We start from the raw sequence: 14,863 nt of genomic DNA on the forward strand, positions 1-14,863 counted from the left end.
GGGAGGCACTATGGCAGCATTTCTAAATGGTTATATTTTCAATATTCAAATTTTGGCTGGAAAAAAATCTACATTTACTGTGGGGGGGACGGACATTTTTCAACGAGCTGAACCTTTAATCCTTATCCTGAGGCACGTTCAGAGATGGCCTTTTGGCTGAAATTTCACATGCTTGCTTTCAGTTTGAGGAGAAGTGTAAAGAAATTTTCCTCAGCCTTTTCTATTAAGACATAAATGTTATCCTACTACGCAAATTAGTACATTGCTATCCAAACATAGTTTGGGCTTCCTATAGGAGTAACTGGGTGAAACTGAGTGAAGGCAGCTAAATTATGTTTGTTTGAGAACTGTGACTTGGAATTTCCTGACTTCTGTGCTTGTAAAATCTTATCTGTAACACTGGATCCCATTCACATTATCACTTAATTGCATTTTTGCATATACAATAGGTTTTAAAAGTTCTCTTTCATACAGTTGGACCATAAAATGCTTCCAACTTTATATATTTGTAGGTATCTGTGCGTCGAGATTTATAACGACTTGTTTTACGTACCCAGGTTAATTGCCTCAAAGAAGAGGTATCAAGATATTGTGGGAAAGAAAATGCCTTAATGAAAGCATACCTGTTCAGGTGAATGGAGTTTTATTGCGTGCTAGTGACTAAATAAAATACTGTGGATTGTTTTTTGAAAGCTTCTCTGTTGCAAGGTTTTAAGGAAACCACGTCAGCAAGCTGACATGTCAGGCACTGGAAGGATGTAGCAATGAAGGAGACTCTTTCCATCATGATCCTTTGAAACTAGTGGAAAGACCTCCATTTTTAGATCAGGCCCGTAAGTAGTAGATAAGCTGTCTGCCAGTCCTAGAAGCCTCTCAGATTATCCAGGAAGTACAGGGAGGAACCTTTATCTTTCAATGATGAATCAGCATGGAAGATTCAATTTAAAATCGTGACTTAGGTGAATAGATGGAATGGATACCACAAGTCACTCTTATAGAGTCCTGGAAATGTAGGGCTGGAAGGCACCTCAAGAGGTCATCTGGTTCCTCCCCCGCCCCCCATGCCCAGGTAGGATTAGGTATCCCTAGATAGATCATTGCCCTGTAATAGTACTAGACGGGATTGGGAGGAATGGGTTAGACCGTACAAGAGGTGCCTGGGTGAATTTAGTGTGATTTGCTTGACTTTGTTGGAGATAAGTTGCTTGGTGTTATTTTGGAGGAAACAAATATTTATACAAAGCAAGTGCAGTCATTTTACAGCAAGAACTGGTGTAAAAGCGAACACTTTTTTGGTTTCTTTTTAACAAACCAGGAGGCTGAAGTTACAAGGAATAGAGACGAGAGTCTGCTAGACTGCAGGATTTCATTTTGGGGAAAAAAACTGGACTGCATCTCCCATGGTTATATGACTCCCTTGATGCACTGTAGAGGTTCAGCCAGAGGGCGGACCATGATGCATCATGGGAAATGTAGTCCAGCCAGGGAGCCTGGCCCATGGAGGAGAATGGGGGCATAAGGCACCCAAATTACAACTCCCACGAGGCACTGCATGGCTCAGGAGCTATTGACCTGATCAAAAATGAAATATTTCATTTAGATTTTCATGGTGGAAAACTGAAAATATTTGGCAAAAATATTTTGTGAAAATTGGATTTTCAGTTGAAAAACACTTTGATGAAAAATTCCCAGTCAGCTCTACCCTGTGTGGCCCAGCCACCACTAGAGGGGGACAGAGCACCACTTGGAGTAAGCATGGGTTACATTTGCTCACCACTGATCAGACTCCATACCTGACAAAGGATCTGATCCAAAGTGCACTGAAGTTAATGCAAAGTGGGCTAATTACACGATTCATTCTGGATCTCTTGCAGGCTTGTTACATTGAAGACACCACCAAAAGCACCTAAGTGAGTTAGGTGCCCAACTCCCATTGACGTTCACATCCCTTGCACAAACGCTTTCCTTTTAACTGACCTGCCCCATTTAAGAGGATTCTCTTGTCTTCTCTCAGATGAGCATTTTGGGCGATGTCTGTCTAAAAGATAAATGCACTAGTTCAGCCAAAGGCATTGAGCTCAGTGCAGGAATTATATGGCCTGTTATGCTGGAGGTCAGACTGCATGATCAGAACGGTCCCTTCTGGGCTTAGAATCTGCAAAAAGAATCAGGAAATCATCTACAAGGAGGAATAACCTCTATCTTGATTTATGACCTGGTGGTTTGTTCTCTTTCCCAGAGGTAACGTGTTGCTCAGAGAATTCCCCACAGATGCCCTGTTCGACGTGAATGCCATTGTAGCCAATATCCTGTTGTAAGTAGAACGAACATTCATCTGTGTGAAATCATTTGATTTGTCTTTTCACTTGTTGCCTGAAGCTTTGCGTAAACATGAACTCAGTACATCCTGGGGGGACTATTTTCAACTGAGCTGAAGCTGGCCTCTTTGTTGGTGTAATTTAGCCCTGCAAAATGAATTACGGGGCAAATCAGAGCAGTTGCATCTGCTGCTTCCTGAGGCAGGTAGCCAGAGGTGCACCTGCTCTGGTTTTTGCCTGCAGTTGTGGGTGAAAATTCTCTGGTTTCTTTTGAAGAACGCTGTAAATGAAATTTTTATGTCTTCTCAGTGCCCTCCTCTTTAACGAAGTTAAATATATTACAACGCTGGTGGAGCTTCAGAATCTAGAAAATTCTCTGAAGCGAAGATCAAATGTCGTCTTTGCCTATGTGCCAGCAATTGGAACAGCAGGTAGTAAAATCAACCTTCCATCTTAATATCCCTTCAAGAGCTTTTTCTGTTTTTTGATAAGATAGTGCAGAACTGAGTTTCTGACCTAGATCTCCAAACATCTTGGTTTCTTTTACAAAACGATCCATTTCACCGGGCAGACTCTACTGAAATGCATGCAAATTAGTCAGGCATATACTTTTCTTGACGCTGATTCCTAAAATCTGGCCCATAATATTTAGCACCGGTGAGGGAGTGGACTAAGAATGTATTAACTGGATCGATTCCTTTTTTTTTTTAGAGCACAGAGCAGTAATGGAAGCTGCTTTTGTACATGGGACTGCTCACCAGTTTGTTTTAACCACAGAAGTGGCGCTGTTGAAGACCATTGGGTGGGTATAACCCTCTGAGAAAGGGTCTCATCTGAACTGCGTATGCTGTTGGGTTGGTTTGGTCACAGCCCCCCCGGTGGGAAGAAGTGCAGACCCGGGTTTTGAGTGCTCCATAAGTAGCCCCGTTGAAACGAACGAGACTCCTCGCGGAGGAGAGAACTCTTTGCTGTAAATGTAGCAGAATCTGGTTGTTTGCGGTCGGAGGAGCAGACGCGGGTGAACCAGGTTAGTTTCAGTAGAGCTAGCACAAGCTTTTGCCCTTACGTTGAACTGAAAGTGCAGCTGTGCTCTGAAGACTGAAAAAACCATCTGGGATGGCACATTGGCAGCTTCTCACTGATTTCCCTAGCAAATGAAGTCACTTTACCAGTGAAGAGCTGGTTTTTCTGACTGCCAGTCCTGCAGCTATCCCGGTGCCTGAGAGCCAAGCTTTGTTCTTCACGACTTATGTCTTTTCCTCCTCAACTGGCTGTGGTGCCCATCTCTCAACCTGGATGTTTTAAACCCCCAAATTTACAACATTAAACAACCCCTGAAAAGTCAGAGCAGGGAGAGCTGGTGGCTCTGTCAGTCACACACGGAACCAGAGGTCAGGATTCTGAGGCGGAGGCGGGAGGGACAGAGTTCTAAAGTGAGGAAGCTGATGTTTTTGGGTGGAAGATCAGACCAATCTGTGCACCCGATTCTGTGAAGCATTGAGCCCTATAAACCCAGCGTTGAGCTCCCTGGAAAAATCATGGAGCAGGTCCTCAAGGAATCAATTCTGAAGCACTTAGAGGAGAGGAAAGTGATCAGGAACAGTCAGCATGGATTCCCAAGGGCAAGTCATGCCTGACTAATCTAATTGCCTTCTATGACGAGATAACTGGCTCTGTGGATGAGGGGAAAGCAGTGGACGTGTTGTTCCTTGACTTTAGCAAAGCTTTTGACATGGTCTCCCACAGTATTCTTGCCAGCAAGTTAAAGAAGTATGGGCTGGATGAATGGACTATAAGGTGGATAGAAAGTTGGCTAGATTGTCGGGCTCAACGGGTAGTGATCAATGGCTCCATGTCTAGTTGGCAGCTGGTATCAAGTGGAGTGCCCCAAGAGTCGGTCCTCAGGCCGTTTTGTTCAATATCTTCATAAATGATCTGGAGGATGGTGTGGATTGCACCCTCAGCAAGTTTGCAGATGACATTAAACTGGGAGGAGAGGTAGATACGCTGGAGGGTAGGGATAGGATACAGAGGGCCCTAGACAAATTAGAGGATTGGGCCAAAAGAAATCTGATGAGGTTCAACAAGGACAAGTACAGAGGCCTGCACTTAGGACGGAAGAATCCCATGCACCGCTGCAGACTAGGGACTGAGTGGCTAGGCAGCAGTTCTGCAGAAAAGGACCTAGGGGTTACAGTGGATGAGAAGCTGGATATGAGTCAGCAGTGTGCCCTTGTTGCCAAGAAGGCCAACGGCATTTTGGGCTGTATAAGTAGGGGCATTGCCAGCAGATCGAGGGACGTGATCGTTCCCCTCTATTCGACTTTGGTGAGGCCTCATCTGGAGTACTGGGTCCAGTTTTGGGCCCCACTCTACAAGAAGGATGTGGAAAAATTGGAAAACGTCCAGTGGAGGGCAACAAAAATGATTAGGGGGCTGGAACACATGAGTTATGAGGAGAGGCTGAGGGAACTGGGATTGTTTAGTCTGTGGAAGAGAAGAATGTGTGGGGATTTGATAGCTGTTTTTAACTACTTGAAAGGGGGTTCCAAAGAGGATGGATCTAGACTGTTCTCAGTGGTACCAGATGACAGAACAAGGAGTAATGGTCTCAAGTTGCAGTGGGGGAGGTTTAGGTTGGATATTAGGAAAAACTTTTTCACTAGGAGGGTGGCGAAACACTGGAATGGGTTACCTAGGGAGGTGGTGGAATCTCCTTCCTTAGAAGTTTTTAAGGTCAGGCTTGACAAAGCCCTGGCTGGGATGATTTAGTTGGGGATTGGTCCTGCTTTGAGCAGGGGGTTGGACTAGATGACCTCCTGAGGTCCCTTCCAACCCTGATATTCTATGATTCTATCATTGAAGTGTTCTCCGACTGGTTTTTGAATGTTGTAATTCTTGACGTCTGATTTGTGTCCATTTATTCTTTTATGTAGAGACTGTCCGGTTTGGCCAATGTACGTGGCAGAGGGGCATTGCTGACACATGATGGCATATATCACATTGGTAGATGTGCAGGTGAACGAGCCTCTGATAGTGTGGCTGATGTGATTAGGCCCTAGGATGGTGTCCCCTGAATAGATATGTGGATGCGGTCGGCAACGGGCTTTGTTGCAAGGATAGTTTCCTGGGTTAGAGTTTTTTTTGTGTGGTGTGTGGTTGCTGGTGAGTATTTGCTTCAGGTTGGGGGGCTGTCTGTAAGCAAGGAATCTAATTAGCTAACAAAGAGAAAGTTAAGAGGTGACTTGATTACAGTCTGTAAGTTCCTACATAAGGAAGAAATGTTCATAATGGGCTCTTTAGTCTAGCAGACAAAGGTCTAAGATGATCCAATGGCTGGAAATTGAAGCTAGACAAATTCAGACTAGAAATAAGGTGTATATTAATGATGAGAGTAATTAACTACTGGAACAATTTACCAAGGGCCATAGTAGATTTTCCATCAGTGACAATTTTGAAATCAAGATTAGATGTTTTTTCTAAAAGTTCCGTTCTAGGAATTAGTTTGGGAAGTTCTCTGGCCCGTGTGGTGCAGGAGATCAGACCACATAGTCCCAGTGGTCCCAGTCTGGCCTTGGAATCTATGAATCTATGAGCTTTTATCAGACATGTCTGCCAAAGGACATTTATGTTGACCCTTTCACCAACTAATATCTCACAAAGAAAATCGTTCTCGTCAGATCCTACAGTGAGAATTGACTTTGCTAAATAGGGTAACTTTTGCTTTGCACATTGCAATAGCGTAAAACAGGGGTTCTCAAACTGGAGGTCGGGACCCCTCAGGGGGTCACGAGGTTATTAAATAGGGGGTCACGAGCTGTCAGCCTCCACCTAAACCCCGCTTTGCCTCCAGCATTTATAATGGTGTTAAATATATAAAAAGGTGTTTTTAATTTATAAGCTGGGGGTCGCACTCAGAGGTTTGTTATGTGAACGGGGTCACCAGTACAAAAGTTTGAGAACCACTGAAAAACATGACATGGTAATGAGGAAACTTGATCAAAGATAAAGTTATCTGGCTGTCCACTAGGTGGCATGGTTGCAGTTTTTTTAGAACACTGATGTAGGCTTGTAGTAGTTAAAGAAGAACATAGATTCATAGATTCGTAGATATTAAGGTCAGAAGGGACCATTATGATCATCTAGTCTGACCTCCTGCACAATGCAGGCCACAGAATCTCACCCACCCACTCCTGCGAAAAACCTCTCACCTTTATTATCAGAACAGGATCCGCAGCTGGTGTAAACCAGAGTAGCTTCATTGATCTCACAGGCACTACACCAATTATTACCAAGTAAGCATCCAGCCCACTGAGTCCATCCTGCTGCAAGAGCAGGAACTATCATGTATTAATAGCATAATACTTATTTAGCTGTCCTATAGCACTTGTCATCAGTAGATCTCAAAGTGCTTTGCAAAGGAGGTCAATGTCATTAGCCCAGTTTTACAGATGGGGAAACTGAGGAACAGCATAGGGAAGTGACTTGCCCAAAGTCACCCAGCAGGCCAATGGCAGAGACAGGAAAGAACCCAGGTCTCCTGAGTCCTAGTCTAATGCTCTATCTGCTAGGCAGTGCTGCCTTTCTTAAACTGAAGCTACTCTTGATTTTAGTTTAAAGGCCAAGAAATTGTGCATACAGGGTTGCAAATGTAAATAATGAATCCCAAGTTGTCAGATGTAAACACCATGAGCCCAGCCCTATAAACCCTTACTCCTGTGAGTAATCTTTTCTCACATGAGGATTCCCACTGTAGCCAATAACAGAGTCGATCCCATGGCATTTTTCATTATGAGAAAGATTGAAATAGCCTTGAAGTCTGACTTCCACCACCATTGAAATCAATGGGGCCAGCTACCCAGCTCTGGCTTCAATGGAGCGAGGCCATTTGACTCTGGTAGAGGGTAATTAGGTAATATGCATAGGTTTTTAAGACTATTTTGGCACAATACTGCATCTTAATGCTAGGATTGGTTGAATAGACCCCAGAGTCTTGAACACCCACCGGTGTTAGCTTTGGATTTGAGGGTTGTCTGTTCTTGCTAACTTTAAAATCTTGTTGCAGATTTTGGTTCTCCTTTCTCTGTTGCATCAAACACAAGCTTGTCTTCACTTTCAGGGCCCTTCATGGTCTCCGCCCACCCCAGCCCTCATCTCTCATTCTCTGTCAAGCTGTTGATGCTCATCTCTGCTCAGCCCGTCATGCCAGCCTCACTCCTCCGCTTGTCAAATTTTCAAACAACCTCTTTCGTGTTTTCTGCCACGCTGCCCCACACGCTTGGGAGAAGCTCCCCGTCATCATCCACAAAGCCATCTCCTTAGCCTCCAGATCCCTTCTCAAAACTCTCCTTTGCCATGACGCCTACAAAAACCCTGACCACCATTAGGCTCTTGGTCTGTGTGTTGACCGGTATTTCTCATCATTGTTTCCCGATACTCCTGTATGCATCAGCTGTCTCTTGTCTTACACTTAATGTCCTTGGGGCAGGGACTGTGTTTGTTCTGTGTATGTACAGCATCTTGCCCAATGGGGTCCTGGTCCGTGACAGGGACTCGTAGGCACTACAGTAATTCCCACAATAATAATAATTTTGGGATGTCTTAAATACAGTAGTGAACTCTGTGACAGACTGACAATGTCCTGCCATATCCTGGCCAGACCTCATGGAATTAAGATAAATTTTAATGAGTTACGGCAAACCTTATTGAATTAGGGTTAATATCTTTGGACGCCAATGTATTAACAATGCCACTGTGTGTGTGTTATGGTGGAGTTGTATGTACCTTCTCTAGTATGAGGTGGAGGCTAATGTAATTTCTCCTGCTATCAGCCCGGTGAAGCCACCCCCTGGAGAGGTGTGCCTATATTTGTTCAAAGTGGATCCTCCAGGGATCCATAGACAAAGAGGATTTTTGGATAAATATTCTGGTATTAAACTGGCTCAGGGCCTTCTTCCTGATCCGGCAAAGGAACAGGATGCTGGTCCCTGGAGGGCCCCAATCCTTAGGGAAAGGAAGGACTGGGCCTGTAAGCCTGAGTGCTTGTTCTGAGCGGAAGCTGTGGTGAACTTGAAACCACAAGGAATTGTCCTGGGGTGGGGAGCTGAAGGACTGCTCCTGCCGGAGCCCAGATTAGGGTTGGGGTGAGCCCCGATAAGCTTATTAGCACGTATGTAGGCTCTTTTATTGATTTTAACGTGGTTTCTCTAGAACGCTTTGTACCTTGCGAATACAGCAAGCTTGGATTGGCAGTGTTGTGCGGGACCTTGTCACTGTGGCAATGACACCTCTTACCTGTTTCGGACGGGAAAGCCAGCAGGTGTGCTTGGGCATCCCATCTCTGCTGGGAAATACACAGGGAAGGCAGGGGACTGTGCAGTCAGAAGGGAGAGAAACTCCGGTCTCCACCCAGAAAGGCCGGGGTTGGGGAGCCGGAAGCCAAGAGTGGCTGCCCTGGCTGGATCACTGAGCGGAGACGCAGGGGCATGTACCCGTCTCAGTGTATTGTTTTTCTCCTCTAGCTGTGAAGATTCTGATGCATTGTCTGCTCGACTCTTCTTCTGCCATTGTCAGCGGGTCCCGGATCTGACCCAGCCGTGTAGGAGGACTCCCATGGAGCAGTCACTGACCACGCTGAACATCCACACATATCTCAAACTGATGGCAGAACCCCTTGTGGTAAGGGTTGAAATGATACTCGCCATAATCTCACTGCATTAAAGCACTCGAGGCTTGCCTGTAGCCCAGAGCAACTCCATGCACAAGACCTGGGGTGAAATCTTGACCCCACTGAAGTCAATGGCAAAACTCCCATTGACTTCAGTGGGGCCTGGGTTGGATCCCTGGGTGTTAGTATGTTGGTTGGGAGCGCTGCAGAGGGTACTGTATCCTCCAGGGGGACAGGGGAGAGAGAGAACTCCGGAGCCTGCCTCAGAGCTCTGCAGAGGGTGTTTGTGTCCCTGCAGACATTTCAGGGCAGATGCTCTGGTTGTGTAAATTGACTTCCATGGATTCACACCAGCAGACTGCCCCCAACCTCTGTGGCTGCAAGGTGCCTGGGGCAGTATCCCCTCCGCTGAGCTAGACGTGGAGAAATGGGTCAGAACGAGACCCCCAGGGTGCAAGGGACACCCTTCATTGGGGCGTACTGTGCCCTGGCACAGTCATGCAGAAGATCAGTCATGCCTGGGTCTGTCATGCAGAAGATCAGTGGTCATGTGTTAGCTGCAGCAGCTTGATGAAAAGGGGGAGGGAAAAAGAATCCAGGTCGTACTGCTCATTCCTGGTGGGATTTCTAAGCCATTTTAGGGATTAGGGTGCTGGGGGTCAATGGTCTCAGATAATAAGGTGTAGATTTTTAATAGTGAAGGTAATTAACCATTGGAGCAACTGACCTCGGGGTGTGGTGGCAATTTTAAAATCCGGATTGGATGTTTTCCCCAAAAGATCTGCTCCAATTTAACCACACCACTTGGACTTGAAGCAGGAGTCAACTGAGGGAAGACCCCTGGCCTGGGTTATGCAGGAGGCTGGACTAGATGATCACAATGGTCTCTTCTGGTCTTAAAATCTGTGAACATTTCAGCCTAAATTGTCACAAGATGCTCCTCCATTTAAATATCAACCCTAATGGGCGTATTCAGATGGCAATGATCCAGATTTTGGTTTTGGGGTGATTGGATCCTGTTTATTTAGGATAAACTAAGATATTATCTCATTACCTACTTCGCATAATTATCTAAAATCTAAGCTTGTTGATCACCTGTGTGTGATCGCTAGCATAGACTGTGAAGATATTTAACCATTTAATTGTATCTCTTCTCTAGACTGAAGTTGCTGAAGATCCAGAAAAGGTTTCAACTGTCCACCTACAGCTCGGCCTGCCGCTGGTATTTATTCTCAGTCAGAAGGAGACCTATGAAGTTGATAAGAGAACTGCTGAGTATGTTGCATGGCAGCTGCTGGGGAAAGCAGGAGTTGCCCTCTTATCAAGGTATTTAAGCTCAGTAATATTAACATCTCATATAAGCAATCCTTCTTTTGAAGGCGACTTATATCTTTGTATTCAGGCCGACTAACAAGTGCTACACTTTCTGTTCTGTTACACCGGTATACATTCAAAATAACTTCAGTGAAATCAGTGAAATTACACTGGACTTATACAAGAGCAAATCAGAACAGAACAGAGCCCTTGACAAGTTGTCAAGTTATTGGTCCCTGCATGCAGAACTGTTTTGCTGACTCATCTTGGCAGTCAGACCAGGCTGGCCTCATTAGCTTCAGCCCAGGAGTATAAAAGAGGGGGTGTGTGGTAACACAGGAAAGAGAAATGGCCAATTTGGGAAGAAGCTCAGACAAAGGATTGTGTTTTGTTCTTAAATTATGAGTAAAGGAAAAACCAGGAAGGGACAGGAGTTGTGGATGCTAACCCAGAGTATGTGCTGGACTGAACTGGGCTCTCTGCATGACAGAACTCCAAGTAGGGTCTGATTGCTGTTTGTGATACTATTATCAGTGAGCAGGCCGCTTGGAAGACCCTGTGCTTTTGCTGCCTGGTAACTCTGAACTCTAAGGCATCTCATGGCAATGTGCTTGCACTCTGTGAGGAGGGGGAACAGGGTGATGGCCGCGCACTTTGCAAAAGCCCTGTCTGCTGCCCTCTCACAAGTTGCACTGTGGCAGCTTCTGCAGAGCCTTTCCTTCTGGGTTTGGCTTTGGTCATCCATCAGATTGCTCTCTGATGCCTGCTGGAACTACCTCCGGGGCTCCTGGCAGCCTCAGTAGCCACTAGTCTAACTCTGCTCTCCCTGCAGCCAGTGATAAAACTCCATCTGACTTCAGTGGGAGCAGAGTCAGGCCAATACCACGTAAGAAACCCACGCCCTTCAAAACAGCACCGCGAGAATTCACACGCTTCTCTGCTTTACTTTGAAAGAAATATACAAGACACAAAAAGAAAAGGAGTACTTGTGGCACCTTAGAGACTAACCAATTTATTTGAGCATGAGCTTTCATGAGCTACAGCTCACTTCATCGGATGCATACTGTGGAAATTGCAGAAGACATTATTATATACACAGACACCATGAAACAATACCTCCTCCCACCCCACTCTCCTGCTGGACTGACCTAGATCCAAGGCTATGGCTGAGCAGCTCACAGCACAGCTGAGGGGGTGGGCAAAGGTAGCCTGGTATCTCCCCCTGATTAGGGGGTCAGATGCTGACAGCACCCCTGTGCTGCTAGAGAAGCACTAGTGCCCATGAGTTAGGCAGTAGCCAGGGCAGACTGTTACTTTATCCATGACACTGTTTAACATCTGATTCGTATTTTGAAAGGGATTCCGTAGATCTGAACGTTCTTCTCCAGTCTAACGTGGCCCTCAAGACAGCAGAAGAGGTTAGTTGTTGTATTTATTCATGACACGATTGGTTCACGTTTAATCTGATTGCGTGAACAAAGTGCAGTTCCCGGTAGAAGTTCGAGGTGTTATTTTTCACAATTGTTTTCCTCGCTATTCTTTAACAAATCGCCTTGGATGTGTAAAACTGACATTTCTTCCCTTATTGATGCGTTTAACAGCATGGGTTCATTAGCGTAGGGCTGCTCATGGCTGCTGACACTGAGCTACCGGCCAGGTCTACACTGTAAACGTACATCGGTATAAGTATGTCGCTCAGGGGTGTGAAAAATCCACCACCCTGAGCGACACGGTTCTACCGACCTAACACCCCTGTGCAGACAGCACTATGTCGATGGGAGAGCTCCTCCTGCCCCCAAAGTTACCGCCTCTCGCGGAGGTGGATTCGTTATGCCGAAGGGAGATGCTGTCCCGTCACTGTAGGAGCGTCTTCACGGAAGTGCTGCAGCATTGTAAGTGTAGACCTGCCCTTTGTGAGTTAAGAGAAAGCAAGCGTTATAACAAGGCTGTAACAAGGTGGCTCACCCCTTAAGGGCCAACCTTGGTCATAGATCGAGTCACACCTGGGCGAGACCAGGGTGGTGGCCTTATAAGGAGGATGCAGTGAAGGGGGTGGAGGGAGTTCAGGAGAGGGTGAAGACTCTGAGACACGGAGAGAGCTGCGACAGAGGAACCCAGGGGAGCAGGAGGATCGTATGGGGAAACCCCAATGGAATTTGGGCCTAGAAGCTTGGGGTGAGAAGTTTGAGCTCCAGCAAGGGACAGCTGGGAGGATGGGCTGGGAGAGGAGCCTGGAGCAGAAGCAGAGCTCTGGCTGTGAGAGGAAGCCCCAGAGCTAAGTGTGGTCTGCTGGGTGGTGATGGACTTTCTTCTGGCACCCTGAGGATTGCTAAGAACGGCTTTTGTTATTAAAGCAGCCCCAAGCAGGGGATGTTACCCACTTGAAAGCCTGCATGTGTATGGGGCTAAACAGGATAGGGTGCCTGCAGAGCGCCCCCTGGCCATGAGAGGGTGCTCAGTAAACAGCCTCCCCACTACAGAGTCCCTGGCTTTAAGATGGAGCTTGATAAATGTATGAACGTGATGGTATGCCGAGGTCACCTGTGATAGCTGGGACTGGAGTCGATAATTCAGCTGGGCCCTTCCATTCCTACGTTCATGTGTGTTTAGGGGGCAAAACAGATATGGTGAAATTCACCCTGTGCAGAAAGCCAGCATGAGGCCTATGAACCATTTAAGACTCCCGAAGCCTCCAAGGATTTGAACTTCACAGAGGCCTTTGACAACGTGCCTCCCAAAAGGCTAGTAAGGAAACTATGTTGGGGTGGCATGAGAGGTAAAGTACCTTCGGAGGGACCTGCCCATGCTAGGGATCGGGTAGGTGGGATGTTGGATAAAGGTCAGTGTTGATAAATGCCAGGTAATGCACGTTGGAATGAATACACTGAACTTCTCACGTGTGTGCAAAGCATGCAGGATTGGACCTGAATCTAACTTCATCCTTGGGTTTTCCACTTGTCAGGTGAGTGACACACACTTTCCAACTCTGCTGTCTGAGACAATAGGACGAGCCCCTAGCTTGTTCACTGTATTTCTGCTGTAATGAATTTCCTTTTAAATCCATTTTGTTGAAATTACACCGGATAAGCCTTTGCCTGCCCTGGTAGGTCTTTTACATACGGAAGGTGAAAGCAGCCATCTAGCCTTATGAGCCCGTAGCCACAGAAACAAGGGAATGGAAAGGTAACAAGGGCAGAATGAGAATACATATCAATTCAGTTTGTTCTTCTGGTTTCATGTAAACACAATCCAGTTACACCCAGGATTCTATTCTTCATCAAGGCCCTGTTTTCCTCAGAACGATAATTTGTGAGAGGTTCCCAGACAGAGATGAAATGGTCAGGTTTGAGTGACAGAGCACACAGGAACCAAGGGTACGGCTGTACTGCAATAAAAGACCTGCCTCTGGCCTGGGTCAGCTGACTCGGCCTGGCAGGGCTTGGCTTCTGGGGCTATAAAATTGCAGCGTAAATGTTCAGGCTCAGGCTGGAGCCCGAACTCTGAGACCCTGCGAGGCGGGAGGGTCTCAGAGTCCGGGCTCCACCGATGCCCAAATGTCTACATTGCAATTTTTAGCCCCGCAGCCCGAGCCCTGTGAGCCGGCGTTGGCTGACCAGGCTCTCAGACTAGGTGCTGCAGGTGTTTAATCACAGTGTAGACAGATCCTTAATCTGCCCTTTGCCTCAGTCTCCCATCTGTACAATGGGGAGGATGTTTCCCTGTCTCTCAGGGCTGTTGTGAGGATAAAATCCTTAATGATCCTGAGCTGCTCAGATGCTCTGGGCATCAAGGCCAGATAAGTACCTAGTTAGACAGCTGGGAAGTAGTGGCAGACCATGTAGAATCCAGTCCAGTAAGAGACATTTTCTGATAACAAATAGCGGTGTGGAGTGAAATCCTTTGGTATAAAAGTAAAACCCATCAATGGGAGCTCATCCCAAAAGCCGACAGCAGCTCCTTGCTCAGAAAGGGCCTGATCCTGCAGTCAGACCCCTTGCCAGTGAGGGAGCCCTGCTGGAACCGAGGGGGCAGGAGCAGGGCCCAGATTTGTTCAAAAGTTCATCACCGAAGAAGGATCATCCAGTGGTGAGGGCGCTAACCTGGAGCTCTGGGTGCAAGTCCCTGCCCTGCCACAGATTTCCTCTGTGACCATGGGCAAGTCACGCAGCCGCTCGGCACCTGAGCTCCCCACCTGTAAAATGGGGGTAATAGCACTGCCCTGCCTCACAGGGGTGTTTTGAAGAAAAAGTAGGGGACTGTTTGATTGCCTTAGGTATGTAAAACAGAAAGCTGTCAAGATTGTAGTCATGGTTCCAATTCCTCTCAGATAGATTTCAGTCTCATTTTGATTGCAAGTTGCGATGGCAGGGGCTGTCTATTGTTTGTCTTGTACAGCACAAACACATCAATAAAAATTAATAAGGGTATTTTGTGATGCTGCACAAATATCCTCTTAGCGGCAGCGTAGATGTTCATAAAGCAAAGGCCTGCTTTGCGTAACATTGTTTGTAACAGAGGAAGAAGGTGGAATCCAGGCACGAATCTAAGTTTGGGAAAGGAAAGG

The 14,863-nt window shown here is 46.5% G+C and overlaps 1 protein-coding gene across 8 annotated transcripts in view; it reads left to right on the forward strand.

The window, feature by feature from the left end:
* Positions 1 to 14,863, forward strand: part of TXNDC16 (thioredoxin domain containing 16) — an 84,721-nt gene that overhangs the window by 23,165 nt on the left and 46,693 nt on the right. For all 8 annotated transcript variants that reach the window (XM_043550145.1, XM_043550146.1, XM_037901309.2 and 5 more), the window contains 7 exons: positions 558 to 631; positions 2,240 to 2,314; positions 2,628 to 2,749; positions 3,030 to 3,120; positions 8,840 to 8,996; positions 10,145 to 10,311; positions 11,657 to 11,717. In XM_043550145.1, the coding sequence (XP_043406080.1) occupies positions 558 to 631; positions 2,240 to 2,314; positions 2,628 to 2,749; positions 3,030 to 3,120; positions 8,840 to 8,996; positions 10,145 to 10,311; positions 11,657 to 11,717 (747 nt within the window). The remainder of the gene's footprint in view (positions 1 to 557; positions 632 to 2,239; positions 2,315 to 2,627; positions 2,750 to 3,029; positions 3,121 to 8,839; positions 8,997 to 10,144; positions 10,312 to 11,656; positions 11,718 to 14,863) is intronic.

Source organism: Chelonia mydas, chromosome 6, assembly GCF_015237465.2.
Source record: "Chelonia mydas isolate rCheMyd1 chromosome 6, rCheMyd1.pri.v2, whole genome shotgun sequence".
Lineage (NCBI taxonomy): Eukaryota > Metazoa > Chordata > Testudines > Cheloniidae > Chelonia > Chelonia mydas.